Source organism: Nanorana parkeri, unplaced genomic scaffold, assembly GCF_000935625.1.
Source record: "Nanorana parkeri isolate BGI_ZX_2015 unplaced genomic scaffold, ASM93562v1 scaffold2741, whole genome shotgun sequence".
Lineage (NCBI taxonomy): Eukaryota > Metazoa > Chordata > Amphibia > Anura > Dicroglossidae > Nanorana > Nanorana parkeri.
The window spans coordinates 43,361-65,274 of NW_017309009.1; the positions used below are offsets into that span (position 1 = coordinate 43,361).

General features: G+C 38.7%; 1 protein-coding gene across 1 annotated transcript in view; it reads left to right on the forward strand.

Moving 5' to 3' along the window:
• Positions 1-1,048: 1,048 nt before the first annotated feature.
• Positions 1,049-21,914, forward strand: part of SLC6A3 (solute carrier family 6 member 3) — a 47,860-nt gene continuing 26,994 nt past the window's right edge. The window contains exons 1-4 of the mRNA XM_018574109.1: positions 1,049-1,334; positions 2,369-2,500; positions 7,080-7,314; positions 21,713-21,851. Of these exons, the coding sequence (XP_018429611.1) occupies positions 1,049-1,334; positions 2,369-2,500; positions 7,080-7,314; positions 21,713-21,851 (792 nt within the window). The remainder of the gene's footprint in view (positions 1,335-2,368; positions 2,501-7,079; positions 7,315-21,712; positions 21,852-21,914) is intronic.

The window sequence follows — 21,914 nt, forward strand, 5'->3', positions numbered from 1 at the left end:
ATATATATATACTGTATACATACTGTATATATATTCTGTTTATAAATGTATGTGTGTGAGTGTGTACAATGTCTGCTTATATGATTTATAATTGTTTTAAATAGTTGTATGCAAGCATTACTAAATGCAAAAGTGTTTTTGTGACACATTTATGAGAACTGGAGCAAATGTGGGGCTAATATCATTGTCAGTCTTCCAATGTCACCTTTCTGCCAAAATAAAGTAACCTAATGATTTATTATTGGGAATAGTCCTGTTAAAGAGCTTTGCTATTTTAAGTCAAATATGATACTAAAAGAAAGCATGATAATTCCATACTATAAATTGTGAAAGGTTTGTCTGATGGGGAAACATATATCAAATCGATTCTGGAGTCCAAAAAAAACCCTCTATCTATATATGACAGGTTGCCTGGTGATTTGGTAGTGATAAATTAGTAAATTGGAGTGCATATTTTAAGTGTAGCAGTTGAACAGATCAGCTATAAGCTATATACAGCTATAAGAAAAAATAAATGTAAGAATACATACAAAGTAATCAAGAAATAATTAGACATGCAAATAAATGGACTAGCTACAGCAAAGTTAAACGTTTACATTTTTAATCTGTCATTATTTGTGTAAAGTGAGTTAGGGTCCATCCTTTACAACTGTACCATATATTCTTACAGATAGATTTACAAATAAATGAGTTGGTTTCAAAAGGCATATGCTTTATTATAATCTATTTGTTTTGGGGGATTTATGTGGTGTGATAGATGAGTAGAGCCACTGAGCATCCAAAAATAAAAAATGTGTATGTCCATTTTTTGAGATCTAAAGGTCAGTCATGGATTGTACAAACAATGGTTTCTGTTGCTTGTTTTATTTTTTGTAAATGGATTATAATTTAATATTGTTTATTTTGTTTCTTGGTAAGATCTGTTTTTCTTCTATATTTCTCTGGCAGAATTTTTTTTTTTTTGTATCATGCCTGTTACATTTTCCTTTTTTGCAGTTTAAAAATTGTGGAATCTTCCAATACCACTGGTTGACTGCGGTAGAACCTCATGATCAAAGCTAGACCACCAGTGGGACAAATGTCTTCAGTGGTTGCACCTGCTAAAGAAACCAATGCAATGGGACCTAAAGAAGTTGAACTTATACTTGTAAAGGAACAAAATGGAGTCCAGTTCACTAACTCTACACTGGTTAATCCATCCCAGACCAATACTGAAAATGAAGAGAGAGAAACCTGGAGTAAGAAGATTGATTTTCTTCTCTCAGTTATTGGATTTGCAGTGGATTTAGCTAATGTTTGGAGGTTTCCATACCTGTGTTACAAAAATGGAGGAGGTGAGTTATTACTATGCATGCATCATTCTGAAACTGATAAACTCCATCCACACACCTAAATACATACAGTATATGTTATATGTGTGTGTTGAGCTCTGTTGAGCTATACAGTGTGGCACAAATTAAAGTCTGCAGATGCGTGTGTCATCTTTCCACCTCCAGAACCTATTGGTGAAGTCTTGCTCCTCCCTTTTGCAGTCTCATAAGCCTGGCAAACTCCTCTCACTATAGCTCCAAGTGCCCAAAACATGCCATGATGAGAATCCAGTATAACACAATAGAGGCTGGCAGCCTGATTTCTGGTGTACAAAGGATTATAGTAAATTAATTTAAACAGACAGTTTATGCAGTCATGCTAGCAGTATGTTCCAAGATGGGAGCTCAGATAGCTTAGAGTTAGAGACCACACTTTGCAGAGGTGCTTTCATTCAGCAGCCTGTACATGCATTTGTATGAAAGAAAACCCTATGCTGGGGTATTTGTGTGTGTATTCTCAGCATTTTCTGTGAATTATTTGAGCAAGTTGCCTTTTTTGTAGGTTTTTGTTGTGGAGCACTTAGAAAAGCTAACTACAGATTCCATTGCATTATTGAGTGGAGAAAGTGTTAGAATCTCTGTTTTCTGTCCCTGAGCACTGAAAGTTTGGCTTTCTACAATGCTTTACATACTTAGTTGTTCAGTGGTGCAAGCTCCCGACACATAGTCTTTATATTTTATTTTGTTTCCCTCTTTTATTTTTTTTGTAAGCAATAGCTTCCCTGAATCAATATTGTAAAGTAGAGATATTTGTATTTTTAATATGGGAGTGTAAAGCTAACAAAGCATCTTTACTATCCAACTGTAATTGTTTTCTATGTTATTCTGTTACTAGAAACTATGTTGTGATACTGTGAGTCAAAGTCTGCGAGTGCTTCAATCTTTACTTACAGATTAAAGATTTATAAAATGTATATACACATTTGTGTTATTTTAGGTCTTTTTAATAGCCCTAATAGCTATACATTAAAGTAGTGTCTCGTGTCTTATATTTGTAGGTGCTTTCTTGGTACCATATTTATTTTTCATGATTATTGCTGGTATGCCTCTTTTCTATATGGAGTTGGCTCTTGGACAGTTTAATCGAGAGGGAGCTGCAGGAGTGTGGAAGATATGCCCTATTTTCAAAGGTAAATATGTGTAAATCATGACATTGCATTATATGGGACAGATAACCCTGGTATTTAAGCATCATCTGCAATGTAAGTATTTAATGGAATATATTACTGTCCAAAATATTTGCTCGCATGCTGCCCATGGTTAGGCTTTCCCTTTATAACAAATCAATTTCATATTTGGTTCTGGCAAAATATAAAATAGCATTGCAACAGAATTTTTTTGAATATAAATTGTTGAGTTGAGACTGAACTGCCCCTTGCTGTCCAGTATGAGGGACCCTATAAAAGGCTCCTAAATGAGAGCATTTCATTGGCTTCCTCCATCTGGACACCACTGAAGTTCAAAAAGATGGAAATTGGCAATTCCCCCTTATGAATGTACACATGTACACATCCTCATTGGCTGAGAATAAACAGGTAGGGTTTACAAGTAATTACAGTTGACATAAGATGTTATAAATCCCGGAAAATATTAAGCAGCCATTGTTTGTTTCAAACATTTTAGTGTGTGCTTCACTTCACTTTTTGTTTTTGCACTTTATTATTGACTAGTCTTGGAAAAAGCCATTGTGGTGGTAAAACATTTTCAGCGTTGCATCACGTCTGAGTATTTAAAGCCTTTATTTGCACATTCAGGCAGGAATAGTACAATATAGTGAGGACAAGTATCCAGCATGTTTAGGGTCCTCCAGATGTGGAATCAGGGAAAGATGGTCATGTACTATACAGATATAGTAACAATAACAGAGTACTGGTCCAATAGACAAGTCAATGCAGTACATCTGAAGTAAGGAGGTTTATTTAGGATCAAGGATCACACAAGTAACATGAGTAAATGGATGCTTGACATGTTTTGTGCCGTAATGCAAAATCTTAAGCCTAATCACCCTAATCACCACACAGCTGACAGTACATTCTCTATAAGAAAAGGGAATGCATGAGGAGAGATGACTCATATAGTTGAGTGTCCTTGCTTATCCATGTTATGAGTGTTGCGAATTAAGCGTTCTTTCTAGAGAAATTGTACTATTTCAATGTAAGTTTTATGCAAACTAGGGATAGATGGGTAGTCTGCACCTCCAATTTAATCCCCAAAAAGACAACTTAATATATGGTTAATTCTCAATTAGATAATGACTAAGGATATATCTATTAAGAATATTATTTATATATTTATTTATATAAATATATATATATCAACTTTCTCTTGCTTTAAATGGTAAACGTTGTCATGTTGATTAGTATTGCTTCTGACCTGAAGAGAGGTTAACTCTCGAAAGCTTGTCTTTTATATATTTTGTTAGTCCAATAAGAAAGGTATCATTGCATACTACAATACTCCGTTTTGTTTTTACATCTTCTTTACTGGACTAATACAGCTTACCCATTTACATTACACTACAATGGAAGATACCAAATACAGCCGCTTAAAGAAGCAAGCAATCAAGTTGATTGGAAAAGAAACTCAGATCAACAGTGACATATTTTTTCTTACCCGTTGAAAAAAAATTAACCTCATCCCAAAAGGACTTACTATGAAGAACCCACTCTACTACCCACAAGTCACCAGCAGCTGAGAACATCTGCAGATGAAGCATTATGATAGTGAAACCATCGCCAAACTCATTGAATTCATACTTACACACAACTACTTCAATCTCAATAACAATATATATTTACAAATGACCGGGACAGCTATGGGCACAAAAATGCCACCACAATATGCCAATCTCTTCATGACTGACCTAGAACACAGATTCCTAGCCACTCACCCCCACAAACCATTCAATTATTATCGTTATATTGACGATATTTTCATAATATGGACAGAAGGAGAAGAAAGCCTTTTAAACTTCCATGCATCATTCAATTCATTCCATCCATCGATTAAACTCAAAATGAATTTCTCAGTACACAGTGTGTTTTTTCTGGATTGTGCCATAACTGTCAGTAATGGCTCACTCCGTTCGTCTGTATACAGAAAACCCACAGGCAGGTGCAGCTACCTCCATAATTCCAACTTACATCCGAATCACACTAAACAGGGTGTCACCTACAGCCAAGCAATCCGATACCACTGCATTTGCTCTGAGGACAGAGACAAACCCTGAGCACACTGGCTGATGTATTTCGGTGAAAGGGCTACAGGGAAAAGACTATATCCAAAAAAATTAAATCTGCCCTAAGAACACCACGGGAAAGACTCCTACAGTACAAGGAGAAGAAAAACACAAGCAGTGTTACCTCTACAACCCTATTTTAGAGGTAATATGCAAAATCATCAAAGATTACAGCCAGTACTCTCAGAAGACCCCATACTTCAAGACATTTTCCCTCAGCCCCCAATACTGGCTTTCAAACAACCGCTGAACCTGAGAAGGATACCACTCCTTAAACGCTTACACGCAGCAAGCTGACCCCAGAACAGGAACTGACACAGAATGGCGCCGTACAATGCAAAAAAACCTGTTGCAAAATTTGCCAACATACCGTGTTTCCCCGAAAATAAGACAGTGTCTTAATTTTTTTTCACGAAAAAAGACACTAGGTCTTATTTTCGGGGGATGTCTTACCTGGCTGCTGCTGTCCGCTCTGCCGTCCAGGGAGCCACAAACAGGTGGGTGGGCATGCGTGATCTCACCATGGCTTTGTGGAGTCTCACCAGGGCTCTAAGGGGGTCTCACCAGGGTAGCAGATTTCTAACAGGGTAGCAGGGTAGTAGATCATTGATCATTTTACTCTTTTACATGATACATATTATTTGTCTGCCTTGTACAAACATCTGATGACACACTGGCCCAAGAGTGACACACACCGGCACCCCTAATATATTGACATGTAATTTTCAGACAACACATTGTGTAGAGGAGTTCTTGATCACACACAGGACCCAAATTTTATAGCAGCTGTGTCAAAAAGAATCAACAGCAGTTTGACCATTTGATGTAGCTGACCTATGGCAAGCAGGCAGTTTGCAGGCAGAAATGCTTCCCTGAAGTAGGGATAAGTAGAAAGGGCTATGCACACATGGGAATGGTTATAAATGTTCCAAGATACAAAGGCCTGAACCAAAGCTGAAAGGAGGACTCTGCCATGGGACAACACTAAGGCTTCACTATGAGAGAGAGAGCATGCCTAGATCAAGACCCGTTTTCCTGTGATTGCTTGACTCCCAGAGTTCTGTTTGATAAGGAAATTGTGAACCAGCTATAACAAAAGCTAAGTGAATTTTAGCGTATCTCTATTGCATGCAGAAAAGGAAAGGATACATAGCATGTGTATGTGGACAGCAGACAAAAACAGTAAGATGGCATGAAAGAAATAAAGCATACCAATTTAACTACTAGGAGCTAGTCTAAAGAATAGTTTTCCTTCACTGGCTTTATTAAACACTAAAACATATATGGCAAACATGTAGAACATCTGATGACTCACCGGCCCAAGAGTGAGGAGACTCAACAGCCCAAGTGATTCCAGTTTTTGCTAAGGAAGGCAATTAAAATAAAGCATTCATAGCCAGACAGTAAAATGGGTACATGTCAGAATATTGATTACTTAATGTGTATATAAAGTTAAAATTTAAAATCTAGGGTCTACACTCTTCTATCTCTCACAGCAAATATTATGATCCTTTTATGTATAGAAGCACTGCAAACACCTAGTGATCCTATCAGTTCTGCAGTGATTGAAAAGACTCCTGTTTGACAATGACAAGGCTAAGAATGGCAGCAGATGTGTGCTAACATGGTCAGATTGTATCTTTTAGTCTTCTCTGGAACATGTTGCTTTGTCGACGCACGGCAACTCTGTAGTCCAGTGACATCACAGGATTTCATCCAATGGCAACCTATAGGAAGGGGGAATACAGAAAAGTATACAGGGGAACATTATTCCCTACCCACAACTATGTCACGGAACCAGCTGGATCCTTATGCTGTAATCTCACTTCCCGCACAGCAGAAGAGCTTTGGGAAAGCGTTGCTTGCAATAATGTGGCTGCTGAATTAAGCTAATATTATAGGTATCTTCCAGCTTTATTGGCACAATGTGGTAAAGGTTTACATAATGTTATATGTATATTATGTTATATTATCACATAAGCTTTAAGCGGAACTAAAGGCTGTATGTTAGTAGCCTATGAATGATATAGAATAAATAGATAAACATAGAAAAGAAGAGAGCAAAAAATGAATCACGAAAGGAGGCCTCTACAACTTCAGAGATTAGAATATCAATGTAATTCTAAAAGTATCTTCCATGTAACCGTAAAAGCCGGCTGCAATACTCACCAAATCCCTAAGATTGTCACTTTTTTGGGGATTTTGGATGGTAATAAAATCTAAACCCACAAAAATAAAGGGCGGGGACTGTGTATAAAATATGGAGCCTTCATAATAGAATACTGCGGGACAAAGAGGCTACAGTTCTGTTAAATGCATTGTAAAAGCCTGGTGAATCTGGTTGCTATGGATTATTAAAAAAATGTCTCTAAATTGGCTGGCTTATACTGGAACAGTTTCCCGAATAGCATTCCTATTTTTCATACTTGCCTGAATTGTTTTCTTTAAAAAAATACTTTTTGTCTTTTTAGGAGTTGGCTTTACAGTCATTCTGATATCATTATATGTGGGATTTTTTTACAATGTAATCATTGCTTGGGCTTTGTATTACCTGTTCTCATCATTTACATCGGAGCTTCCGTGGATTCATTGCAACAATTCATGGAATAGTCCCAACTGTTCTGAGACAAGATATGATTTCAATGGCTCGGGATACTCTTCTTTCAATGACACTTTCAAGGTCACTCCAGCTGCGGAATACTTTGAGTAAGTACTGAACAGTCACTCTGAGTAAATAACAGCAGTGAGAAATGTGTTTTCTAACAAGATTTATTTCACTACTGATTTAAAATCTAATGCATAACTTTGTTGTAACTTTGTACGATCATATCATGCTATTACATTTAGGCTCTAAACACGATTTCTAAACTCAATATAACTAAGTTTAATGGCAAGGGTCAGTCCACCCACAGCTGATATTTCTGGTACATGCCAGACCATGAAACCAATTGGCAGTTTCTTCTATATCTTGTGGGTCAGGTTGGCACACCTTCTTTGGCAATTATGAGGTGTTCCCACTCTCTCTATCTCATTTTTAAATGTATCTTAAAGCATTGAAAATGCAACTGGAGGTCCTGGACATAAAGACTTAATTGGGAAGGCCCAAAGCTCCCTGTTCAGGTGAAGTATCTGAAGCATATAACAAGCCAGGGCTTGACACGAACGATTTGACTTTAACTAAAATATCACAAACATCACAATCAGGTGGACATTTGGATGGAAAGGTTGGGTGGAAAGGATGTCATATTCAGTAAGCATTTACAAAGCTTTAAAAAAGTTTTGAATAGCTTTCTTGAATCCCTTAACCGCTATATGTCTCACATAATCCCCTTATAGACCAGAGCAATTTTTTTTTTTTGCTATGGGCCTATTGATTTGGCAATTACTTTGTCATTACTTATAAAACAGAAGTAATACATATATCATTATTTTCAAGACAAACAAGGCTTTCGTTTCGCAATATTGTCTTGTAAAAATTATTTTATTTTATATGCAATGTCCAGGCATAAAGACATAATATAATGAAAAATGTTTTTTTTTTCTGTTTTGACTAGTGATGGTTTTAACTAGTGTTACTGTAGATACAATTTTCAAGTTTTATTCTATAATTTGTTTAATTAAAAATGATTAAAATTACATTTTTGGTATGCATGCATAGCAAAGTTATTTTTGGTATGCAATGCATAGCAAAGTTATTTACAAATAAAATAAAGGCATTTAAAACAGTTTATTTATTAATAGGTTAAATATGATTTTTTCATAAACACTTTTACTTGTAAGGTTGTTCTAACTGACAGGGTGGGGTCTATTTATAAACAATTTGCAGAGCCATTCACCCTGCATATCTCTGTGAACATTCATTCTGTGCAAATAAAGGCAAAAACAAACATTCTCAGTTTATGTTATTTTCAGGTCGAATGTAACATTAAGAAAATACCATTGTTGCCACTAGATGGAGCTGAGAAGCACAGGAAATACGTATTTCTTTCCTATGCTCCTCGGCTCCATCTAGGGACCATAATGCTGCATTATACTACTTTCAAAAAATACTAAGAAAATATACTTAGAAAACATACTAAGAACGTTTATTTTTGCCACTATTCACACAAAATGAATGTTCACAGAGCTTTGCAGGGTAATGACACTGTGCATTGTTTATATATAGACCCCTAAGTGTACATCCTACTTGGATCTGAACCTCAAAGAACTAGTGCACTGTAAAAATAGTATTGTTGCACATTTCTCAATGCGGTCTGAAAACACAGTTTATACAACTTTCATAATTTCCACAGAAACTGCCTAAATGACAGCCATGTATCACAATTATAGCAGCAGAATGGCCATGTTGTGGGAGAAGAAACAGAGCGCACAAAGTATAGAAATTTGGAGGAGGTTTTTTAGTGTTTACCTTTTTGGGGCGGAATCATCCTTTTGTAATATAGTGCATTGCAGTAACATGCACAATACCGCAATGCACGGTAACATACATTGTGGTGTCGTTCATTGTAAATGGTACCCCAATGTATTAAGGCAATGCAGCTTCGATGCACATGAGTTGCAGCACACCACAATTTATAATAATGCACTACTGTGCTTTGTAGTGCACTATAGTGGAAAAATGTTGCTTGTACTTTTATCTGTTCTGGTGCATTGGTAGCCTATTTAAAATGAATGGACTGCCTTAACACAACGCATATTATCGCGTGACACAATGCGTGTTAACGCAATGCACAATAAGAGCACTGTGTGAGTTGGCTCTTACTCCCAAGGTTCATAACTGGTTTAAGTATCTTTAGGGACTAGTCTGGGAGTGTGGAAGACATTTCTTAACTAGATTGCTGGCTGTAGCTTTAAATGGGTTTAGGGTGCATGCAGTCAACCTTTGAACCAATGACCCCATGGACGTTTGTGTGCGCAGGCTATACCAGTGCTAATGTTTGCGCCAAAAAACTGCATCCTGTGTGTCCTTTTGAAACTGTTGCTTACTCCAAATGTTTAAATACTGTCTATGAAGTCTGTACAATATTTGTGGCTTTTTCTCTCAAATAATACACTCTCATTTTTATTTCATAATACAAACTGCCCAATCAAGCTGCTTGCATGCTTTCTAGGCATTGTGCTATATGTGTGGCTATTGTCTCTAAAATTTGGCACTCTTAATCTTATTTCAGGATAAATACAGTTTTGCCACTGGATAACTGTTGTGAGGTTGAGTGTTTTAGCTTTATTTTTCTGGGGAAACAGAAGTTTCCTATAACTTATAGATTTGTTGTGGCTGCAGCTTCCACTGCTCCATTCAGGCCTATTACTGCTAGATAAAAAATAAGGTGTCATAGCAAGAACTACCTAAATAAGCTTTTTTTGCAAGTTGAAATCAAAGGGTAATTCCACTTTCCCAGGTGAATTTGGGAAAATTGAATTACTCCCTCCAATCTGGCCCCCTGACCAATGAGAAGCGCTTCTGACAGCGCTGACCAATGAGATGCACTTCTTGCAAAAAAGCACTTCTCATTGCTATTTTGCTAGCAAATGGCGAGCACTCATTGGTCAGTATGGTCTCCTGACCGTGCTGACCTATAAGTGCTTGCCGTTTGCATAGCGAAATAGCAATATGTGCTTCTCATTGGTCAGTACAGTCTCAGCACAGTCAGAAGTGCTTCTCGTTGGTCAGGTGATCATGCTGACCAATGAGTGGTTCCATTTGTGAGCGAAATTCAAAATACAGAGCGCAGGGCTGAACAACATGGCAGTATGAAGTATGGATAGTACACCGGCGGAGGAGAAGGCGCATTCGCCCAAAGATAAGTATAGCAAGGGGAGCAGAGGAGGCCAAATTGGAGGGGATAATTCAATTTTCCCAAATTAACCTGGGAAACTGGACTTACCCTCTAATCAGATTGGGGTGTCAATGCTGTATTTCAGCCAAGCTGGATGTGAAATTTAAAAAATGAATTACACATGCAAAATATATGATGCCAGGATATGGTGTTACAGTTGCTGTCTTTGAGAATCATACTGTTTGGTTACACCACATAAGCTTAATTTTATCATATAAGTATAAGTTTTTCTCATGTCACCCTTGAAGTCTCATAAAATGAAGGGACCCTCTCTTTGCTGAATGGTATTTGTTTAAGTATATTTTTTCATTGGTGTCCCCCATGATAGTGTGCAGTTTTCTATTCCCTTTCTTTGACAATTCCTGGCCTATTACCCTTGGAAATGGTGCCCCTCTCATTGACTTTAATGAGGTTCAGATTAAAGTTTGCAATTTCTGGATTTTGTGAGTTTGGTGAATGGCCCACAAATTGTACACAGGACAATTAGCTCTTACCTATGAATGCTTCTTAGTCATCAAATTGTCCATAAATATGATAACAGTAGATGCAGCTTATAAAGTGCATACTGTATGAGGTTGCACTTCATGCATTGCATATTTAATTCCTAATTATAGTACTTTGATGCTTGCAGTACTAAGTGAGCTATGCAGGTAGACTGGTGGCCCAAGGCTAAACCAATGGGTGGGTTTGAAATTCAATGTTTTCGCCATCTGTGCCCCCACACTGGGGAGGTTTATCCCTTTATTTTTCCTGGTAAACATTGCCACCAAGAATGCCAGGGAAAATCCAAAATTGTCTTCAGAGGTAAGGGAAAATCTTTCAATGGCGACATCTTTTCTGGGGACAGCTGTTTAAGAGGGGAATTCCCCGCAGTTTTAGAGATTGCATCTCTGGAACAGGAAGTATAGTGAAATTTCCACAGTGGTCAACAGACAGCAAAAATATAACCTAGCAGGGTACCCTAGTCTATCCAGAACAAAAAAAAGTTTTGTGTATACATCACATCATGTTCTCAAACAATTCATCCCCACAGAGCTACCTCCCCATGTATCACTTCTCCCTCCCTTTTAGATTGTAAGCCCTCAGGGGCAGGGCCCTCCTTACCATCTCACCTTGAATTGTATTGTGATTGTAATGTCTTCCTTATATTGTAAAGCGCTGCACAAACTGTTGGCGCTATATAAATCCTGTAAATAATAATAATATAATTAAATAGAACTTTTTGCCATAGGGTCACAGGAGGACATGTACTAATTTCCTCCTGTGACCTAAAACTCAGCATAAAGCGGGCTATAGCCCACAATATGTTGACATCACAGAGTCAACATCCACCCCGCTGCCTGATTGAGGCACAGCCAGCTGTCACTGCCCCCTCCCCTGTCCGTTCCTCCAGTCAGTTCTATGGGAATGGAGAGGGGAGGGGGAGTTCCTGTGGGGAGCAGTGAGTGACAGTTTGCACCACTCTCTGCAGGGAGATGATTGTGAACTTAGTTATCACTGGTATGTGATCGCTTAGTTTCCAATCAATAGTGTCACAAGTCGGCTCTTAACTATGAGGATAGGTGTATTTCACTCTCCCCATAATTCTCCTTTAACTACTTGCTGTCCAGAGGAATTTCTTAATTTCTGCACACACGAAATATGAATTTTTGGCTAGAAAATGGCTTAATATCCCAAACAGTTATATATTTTTAGAAAGCAGACGCTCTGTAGAATAAAAAATGCTAGTTGCAATTTCTTATGTCGCACGATACTTGCGCAAATGTTTATCAAACCAATATTTTTACGAAAAGAAAACTATAATTATTATTAGTGCACAGAAAGAGAATATAATACCCATTTTTTGTAAAATATGAAAGATGGGGTTACATCGAGTAAATAGATACCAAACATGTCAAGTGTTAAAATTGCATACGCTGCGCAATGGCAAAAAACTATGGTACTTTATTAAAAAAAATTGTCCATAGGTGACGCTTTAAAAGTCTTTATTGCTCATCAGTTTAGAGTTCATGCAAATTATATACCTAGAATTTTTGCTCTCACTCCGACGTTCACAGCAATACCTAACATGTGTGACACAATCTTGATTGAACATAATGCCATTGTTCAGGCTTGGAAGCTAACTTAGCTTTGCCAAACAGAAACCCTGTGTGGGTGTGATTAGAACGGTCTCTCACTTTGAGGTAGGCAACAGCTGCTATGGTCTCAGTAGATGCATTTGAAAAGATGTGAAGCTCTTTCCTCTGACTTGTAGCAAGGGAAGCTGAAGTGTAGCAGCGTGATATATGAATTCCATCTAAGACATGTGGTGACTGATGTCTCGGTAAGGATTTACCTTGTATGGTGTTAGGAGCCACGAATCCCAGTGGATTGCATAGGCTGTTCACCGCTGACAGAACACCACACTTGGTAAATGGCTTGTCTGCAGAGTTGACTTAAAAGCTGAAGGTGTCTTTCAATAAGTCCCACTGTAGGCCCAGACTTCTCTGTACAGGTGGCATGTCCATACCCAGATTGAAGTCTTTGAACCTTGTGGCATGATCGCCAGGTTGAAAGGCTTTCATAACAACAACATTGTTTGAGACAGTCTTATGGTGTCTGAGGTTGGTCTCAGAAAGCAGACCTTGAGTCTTTGGTAGCAGGTCTATTGCTTCTTCATGAAGAGGAGAATCATCTTGCACAATGACTGGTGTAGAAGACTCTGATGAGTTTCCCGAGAGGTTCAATGCTTGTGAAGTTACTGGAGTGATGCTTGAGGAATCAGGTGAGTTGTCCTGGGTGTTTGCATCAGTGGTTTCCTGCTCGTCCGAGCTGTTGAAGCAAATCTGGTGCATAGTCTTACCAGAACTATTGCAGGGTGGTGTAGTGATGTTGTCTTGGTTTACCTGTACAATGATCTTATTGGAGCATACATCACCTGATGCATGAGGTTCGCAATCTCGTTTGATTCCAATAAGTACCCAACCTAGATCAGTCTTTTGGGCATAAGGATCATCATTCCAGCCATTGTGCTGCTGACGTACCTTGTGTACTCTCAGGATGTCTCTGCCTAAGAGAAGCATAATTTTGGCATTGTTGTCAAGTGGTGGGATGCAGTCAGCTAAATGTTTTAGGTGAGGTTCCCGAAGTGCATCCTCTGGTGTAGGAATTTCCTCCCTGTCCTTAGGCAGCTGATTGCACTCAATGATCTGAGGAAGATCAATTCTCTCCGTTCCTTTTATAGGAGAAATGATGAATTCAGCATTGGTTGTTCTTCCTGCGAGTTGCACTGTTCCAGCACAGGTGTGCAATGTATAGGATAGCATGTTACCCTTTATGCCGAATAAGTCAAAGAACTCTGAAGTGGCAAGCGAGTGACTGCTTTGGTCCTCTAAGACTGCATACATCTTGATTGCCTTTTCAGGTTGTCTTTGGCGAAACACCTTGACAAGAACTATTTTTGCAAGAGTCTTTCACCAAGGTCTTTTGTGATGTAGTTCACTACATTTTGATGTAACTGTTGCATGTGGTTGCCCTTGGCTCTCTCCACAGATTACAGTACATAAGGAAGAAACACTTGTTGTGGCTGGAGCATGACTTTGTTGCTCCCCGCCATGATTTGAGAGAGGGTTGGAGGTAGGAGGCTGCTGTGGATTGTCTGAAAGTGGAGTAGGATGCATAGCTGTTACGTGTCTGTCGCTACTGCATTCTGTGCACTTGATGACAACTTTACAGTCTTTGGCAAAATGACTATAAGAAGCACAGCACCTGTAACATACCCCAAGTTTCTGGAGAATCTCACTACGCTCTTGTAAAGTCTTTGCTCTCAGCTCACAACATTTCTTAAGAGGTTGAGGCTTCTTGTGAATAGGGCACTGACGATTAGGGTCTTTATCTCCATCGTCCATAACACTCTGATTAGTAGGAGAGGATATGGAGGGCGAGATGTCTGTCCTTTTAACAGATATTGCTCTATTAAAGTCTCTGTGTTTAGCTGCTGTGTTATCATACCTTGGTGATGATGATGATGAAGCAGGCAAGTTGGGTTCACTGAAGCTGAAGCTGGGATCGTTTTTCATCCAGGCTTGTTCACTGATGAACCTGCAAAAATATGAGAATGGAGGAAAAGATACGTTATAGTCTCTTTTGTACCTTGAGCCCTGCTGCGCCCATCTCTCCTGCAGGCCGTATGGCAGTTTAGACACCACTGGATTGACACCATGAGCAGTGTCCAGGAAACTTAGTCCAGGTAGACGTGGGTCTGTCTTTGCCAACTCTAGCTCCATGAGGAGGTCACTCAGATCTTGGAGCTTGCGATAGTCTTTGTTCCCTATTTTTGGGAAGTTTTGCAGTCTCTTGAATAGAGCGCTTTCTATGGCTTCAGAGCTACCATAGGCTTGCTCCAGTCTTGCCCAGGCAGCAACAAGACCTGCATCTGGGTGGTCAACATGTACTGTTCTCAGTCTTTTAACACGATTTGCAGATTCTGGCCCCAGCCACTTTATGAGCAAATCAAATTCCTCCTTGGTAGAAAGGTTGAGATCTGCAATAGCAGCCTTGAAGGTAGATCTCCAGGCCCTGTAGTTTTCTGGACAGTCATCAAACCTTGAGAGGCTGGTGTTAATGAGCAATCTGCTCCCTGTACGTCTGCGGGTTCAGGGGCATGTTATATCTGCATCGGTTCAGCCATAAAAGAGTGTTCAGAGCCTTGTCTAGACATTTTTCAGGGTTTTGCAAAAAAATGGTACTGTCTCTTTAAGAAGACAAACAGCAGCCTAGACAGGTGGGGTAACACAGTTCAATGTAGAGAAACAGTTTTCAACATTCACATGAAGTGCAGTAAGCTTATGCGACCATGTGCTCTCAGAAGAATGCGGCTGGCACTGAGCTTGATTGCAGATTAGGCACACACATATACACAGCAGGCTGTAAGAATTCTATGCATCTTTTCACTATTCTGACTCCGATTGTTGTGATAGCGATTTATCCCTTGTGAGACCTCTATGCCTGGCCTGTATAAGTAGATTCAATCACTGAGGACATTCATTGTCAGATAGCTGAACTCACCAACACCGTTTCATCAACAAAGGTTGCTTTATTCTGCACATCAAACAACAGGATACAGCAGATGTATGGTTTTCAGTATTATACGGTCAAAAGATGATGCCTTTCCTACAGTACTATGCAGAGTACATGTGCCCTGATTACATGTGACTGTTAGCTGTGGCCATGACACAGGAAATACTGACCAACAAGAAGAAGGGTGGGGCTTACATACAGAGGAAATGTGTCATCACATGAGGAAAGGAATACAGAAAAAACAGGTGCAATATCACAAAGGGCCACTAGATGACAACATAGGAACTAACATATAGAATGGCCATGGAAAAATGATTATGGGAAAAAACACTATATAATTCTATCTACATTATACTTCTATGCCCCATTGGGCGGCACAAGCACTATGCAGGCTGCTACAAGTGATCACGGAACAAACTCCACCTACTGAAAAAGAGGATACCAAGAACATGGCTGCAGCATGGACCAAACTTCAGGACCAAAACTTGTATGTATGTCCGGCAGTCCTGAATAAGTTAAAACATAACACAAATTTTTAGTTAGCAATTAACCATTTAGGAAAGATTATTTGGTATTATTGTTTCTGAAACACTCTCTCTAGTTTAACTGACACCCACTCTAAATTCCTTACAGTTTTACCACCATAGTTCTCACCTTAACCTTTCTGTAAATAGCTTTAGCTTGCCTATGGCCCAAAACAAATTAAAGCTTCTCCATCCTGAAGCAATGTGAGCTTCCTGCTTTCCTTGTACTTCTTTGTCATTTTCTCAATTTCACTTGTTGATATTTAACATCTCTCTGGATTTTCATCTTATTTCTTTGTATCAGAGGTGAAGCTTAATTTGTATCCAAAGAAAGTTAGAAGATAACCCCAAGATACACTAAAACCTTCATTATTTGAAAAAATATTAGATGTGCTTACATTTTGGGACACTTGTGCTTGTTTTTTGAAGCTATTTTGAATAATAATGTAGACATAGTTTAACAAAACATATCAAGAAAATGTATTCAGATGTTTTATTAAGACATACTACCAGTGTATTATTTTAAAAATTCACATGGGTGAAGTATTAGGAACTGGAAGCATCAGTCTTCTATCTAAACTATGGTAGTTGCTTTTGACATCTGCTCTTTCATGCTGAGAAGATGTGCTTTTGTTGTGCTAATCTTCTCCTGCAGCAGATGTTGCCACTGTCATTAGGTTTTGATGTGTGGCTGCCTCTTGTTTACCGTCATGTGTGAGTTAGAGAAGTGGAAAAGTTCTCCACCTATTAATGTGTTCTCCTTTTTTTTGGCTGAAAGATGTTTAGCTTTGATAGCCACTAAAAATGTTAGCGTTGTGACCATATCTGCAAAGAATGTGCAAAAGTAAAAGTGATCAAACAAATGAGGGAACATCATTTAGTGTATTGAAAGCAATGTTGGAGAGAAAAAATCAGCAAAGGGCAAAATCTCAATTAACTTACATATTGAATATCTGTAATCCTTTGAAAAAGTCCTGTGTGATGAAATGCATGTCAGGAATGAGAGATCTGAGCACATATTTGCAGGAATTTCTGTGGGCTGCAAAACTCACTGGTAAATTATACATTTTGGTTAGGAGAGGCGGGGGGAAGACGCTAAATGGTACAGCAGCAGAGCATTTTGACGGTCTTATGCTTGTTGTAAATGATGATGGTTTGAGCGCCCCCAAATGTGGGTACAATTTACTTTTTTTTAAAATAATAAATGAAATGGTATCACGCTATGTGGTGTTTTTGATTGTTTTTACATTGTCTGAGTGGAGAAGAAGATTGTAGGAGATTTAAACTCCTGATACTGAGGATAAAGCAAGCTAAGCATTTTGACCTGAAAACATAGTGTGATCATTTATTTCTGGTGAGCACAGGTATGGGTCATAGCAGTGCCTTCTGGAGTGATTTCAGACAAAGGTGTTTTTGAAAATCAATAGACCATAAAAATATATAATATGTACTAATATGATGCATTGTAATATGTTTTACTGAAGAGAGTCCCAACACGTTTTCGGACTTTATTTGTGCACTTTTTTTTGTTATAGAATGGTTATAGATATGTGATTCTGAGAGCATGGAGAGGATCTAATAAGTATGCTAGAAGCTTCCTTTGATGCAATTTACTCTTACAAAGCAGCATTTACTAGTATTTAACTTCACTATACCGGTGGTGTTATTAAACAGTGCATAATTTAAAATAATACTGCAATGAAAGAAAGTAGAGTTTCGGTATGCGATGAGAAAATATAGCACCCATGTACATATACACTATATTGCAAAAGTTTTGAGACGCCTGCCTTTACACGCACATGAACTTTAATGGCATCCCAGTCTTAGTCTGTAGGGTTCAGTTTTGAGTTGGCCCACCCTTTGCAGCTATAACAGCTTCAACTCTTCTGGGAAGGCTGTCCAAAGGGTTTAGGAGTGTGTCTATGGAAATGTTTGACCATTCTTCCAGAAGTGCATTTGTGAGGTCAGGTTCTGATGTTGGATGAGAAGGCCTGGCTCGCAGTCTCCTCTCAAATTCATCCCAAAGGTGTTCTATCGGGTTGAAGTCAGGACTCTGTGCAGGTCAGTCAAGTTCCTCCACCTCACTCATCCACGTCTTTATGGACCTTGCTTTGTGCACTGGTGCGCAGCCATGTTGGAACAAGAAGGGGCCATCCCCAAACTGTACCCACAACGTTGGGAGCATGAAATTGTACAAAATATCTTGGTATGCTGATGCCTTAAGAGTTCCCTTCACTGGAACTAAGGGGCCAAGCCCAACCCTTGAAAAACAACCCCACACCATAATCCCCCCTCCACCAAACGTTACACTTGGCACAATGCAGTCAGGCAAGTACCGTTCTCCTGGCAACCGCCAAACCCAGACACGTCCATCGGATTGCCAGACAGAGAAGCATGAGTGGCCACTCCAGAGGACATGTCTTCTCTTGAGTCCAGTAGTGGCGTGCTTTACACCACTGCATCCGATGCTTTGCATTGCACTTGGTGATGTAAGGCTTGGGTGCAGCTGCTTGGCCATGGAAACCCATTCTATAAAGCTCTCTACACACTGTTGTTGTGCCAATCTGAAGGCCACACTAAGTTTGGAGGTCTGTAGCTATTAACTCTGCAGACCGTTGGCAACTTCTGCGCTTTGTGCCCGTTCTGTCATTTTACGTGGCCTACCACTTCGTGGCTGCGTTGCTGTTGTTCCCAGTTGCTTCCACTTTGTTATAATACCACTAACAGTTGACCGTGGAATATTTAGTGGCAAGGAAATTTCACGGAACACCTGAATTTGGAGGGGTGTCCCAATACTTTTGGCAATATAGTGTATATAATGTCACGTTATATACAGCAACGAGTATTTAAACACATTACCAAATAGTGATGGGACTTTGAAAGCTAAATTCAAGGCACATATAAGCTGTACAAATTAGTGCAGCTTGGTATTCATGAATACATTATTAAACGTGTTTTTTTAATGCAAGCAGTGTAGGTACCTGAATTTAATTTTGCATCTTGAAGTCTACTCTACAGCAGGGCTCAAAGAGTGGGAGGGAAAGGCAGCACTAGTCATCACTCAGGTGTGCTGCAGTGCAAGGAGCATGCTGAGTGGAGGAGAGTGACAGATATTTGATTGATTTGTGAAGAAGAGGATGCAATGGTATAGGCAAACTTGTTTACGTGTTATAACCATTACATGGGAGTGCAAAGATTAATAGTGAAAAAGGGTTGAGAACTGATGGATCACATGATAATATCTTATCCTTCTTAATCTGGAGTATGACGTTAATTTGACCTTTTTAATGTTTCCTGCAAATAGACGAGTTTTTCTGATACATTAGATGGGGGAAATGTTGGTTTGTTTATCGTTTAATGAAGTGTGTTTTAAGGGACATATACTATTTTCTATGTCAGTGACTGTTGAGGCACCATGCTCTAGTCTTTTCCATTGTAGTGCCATAAGGGTGTAGTTTTCGTACATCATTTTTTAACGGTGCTTTACTACTAGACTCTGAAAATCAGCTGTTATAGTAAGTGTCTGCTCCTTGTAGTCACATATATTTGGGTGTTGTAATGAATGCACTTGCAGTGACACTAAATTCAGGAGTTATATCTTAAAAATACATTCAAGTACCTAATAACAAGAATGTAACTTATTTGATTATGACTCGGCTGTAGATCCTCAAATCATCTCTGAATTCATGCTGACACTGCCTTTCCATCTGGAGGATGGCTACTCCAAGCTTGTTCCTGTGATGGACTACAATCTCAGTTTTAGTTTACTAATTTGTATTGAGATTGTAGTCCAGCGTGGGAGTGAGCTTGGAGTGGCGACTACTTTACAACACACACAGGGACCATGCGGAACAAAAGTAGCCACCCTCCAGAAGGAGGACAGTGTCGGCAACAATTCAGAGATGATTTGAGGATCTACAACTAGAGTGATATACAAATACGATACATTTTTCTTAATAGTTAAGGTACTTGAATGCTTTTTTAAGATTTAACTCCTGAGTTTAGTGTTACTTTAACTGTAAACTGTTTTATCTTGATTAGCACATGACACAAAGTATTTTTCTATTTATCTAAACAGGCAGCCAGCAGTACATACTCTTCTTACTGTAAATGACCAAACAATCCCTTGCTTCATATTTTACTATAACCACCAATGCCTGATTAAGTGCATAAAAACTAGTTTACAGTGACTTTGCTGCATCAAAACCATCCCTATTATGTATTTTCCACTGGGTGCTATGTGGAGTCATGAGATAGTGTAGCATACTCACCTGCTACTTGTCCCTTTAGCTTTGCACTATATTTCATTCTTATTACCAATACTGACTGCTGGCTGACAGAGTGTGATATGCTCTGTTATACAGTAGCTCACTGCTCTAACTCACCACATGGCTGCAGTACGAGGGACATGTTATCTGCTAAAGGTAAGTTGTTCCAGTTCTCATTCCTCATGAGTCCTGGAATGCAATGATTTTCTGCCCCAGTGCCCCTTGTTATTTGCAGAAGCATGCCTAATTTACTAAACAGACTTATAGCACTGAGTAGGTGAGGCTGTAATTGCCTACTGCAATCCTGCATAATGGCAGCAAAGAAGAGACCGTAGAGATATGACTAGGACCTCTATGGCTGAAATGTATTAGCACTCTTGCAGCACCTTTGCTATGTATGGATTTGTATGCCTTTTATTCTAATAAAAGTTTGACATGGATCTCTAAGTGTAGTGCTAGCTTTCCCCCTATGTGATGCTGTTAAATGGCAGCAAAAAAGGGACCAGAGATCACAGAACTGCTATGTACTGTAAAGGAACCCTTCACATGCACATATGCATTTAGTGCACCTGATTGACTTCTAATGCTACCATTAGAGGTTTTAGCCCTTGTTCACACCTCTGTGATGCAACATTGCAGAGGCGCTGCAGAATACGCTTGTGGTGCGCTGTGGTAGACAGCCCATTCATTTGAATGGGCTGCCTACTGCAGCTAAATTGCACTTTTTAATCATATCACACCAAATCGTATGGTAATAGGTTGCCATGCAATGTGGTGTATTACAATGCGCATGCAATGGCTAGGTGCGTTGAGGTGACATTAAGAAATAATGGCACCATATAGCTCCTAACATGCGATGCAGGATTTTTTTCAATGAGGAAACCTGGGTATAAATAATTTTATCAACATATGTTAATATTTTCAGAACACTGTTTCTATGTATAATCTGTCATGAACAATATGTCATGTATGTTACTAGGAGCACTTGGAAAGAGTAAGCAGTCTATTATGACAGCTTTGCAGTGTTTTATACTTGAAATAGTGCAATAATTTACTAAGCGTAAAAGTATTAAAAACCAGAAGTACAGTAATCTTTTATTGAATAACTATTTAGCTAGCATGATTTTTTATTACCATACTGGGGGATGTGCTACGGTACATGTGAAGATAAACAAATACCAACTATCAAGTATGAACCCCTTCAAAATCATCTTTGCATTTACTGTATTATATTGCTAACATAACTCCCTCCACTGATCAGTAACTTTTCAGTACATTACATTTCTGCAGATTATATAGTTTACAAAATATATTAATGTATTTATTATTAATATATAAATATAAAAATATATTTATATTTTATATATTGAAAGAAAAGCAATATTGCTTTTATTAATTCAGTTTTGTTTTTTTTTAGACGAGGTGTTCTGCATCTTCATGAAAGCCAAGGAATCCATGATTTAGGACTTCCACGCTGGAAACTGACATCCTGTCTTTTTATTGTGATTATATTCCTTTATTTCAGTTTATGGAAAGGTGTGAAAACTTCTGGGAAGGTATACTAATGCTTATAGTTTTTTATCCTTTACAAATTTGTACATATTTTATAGATATCCTTT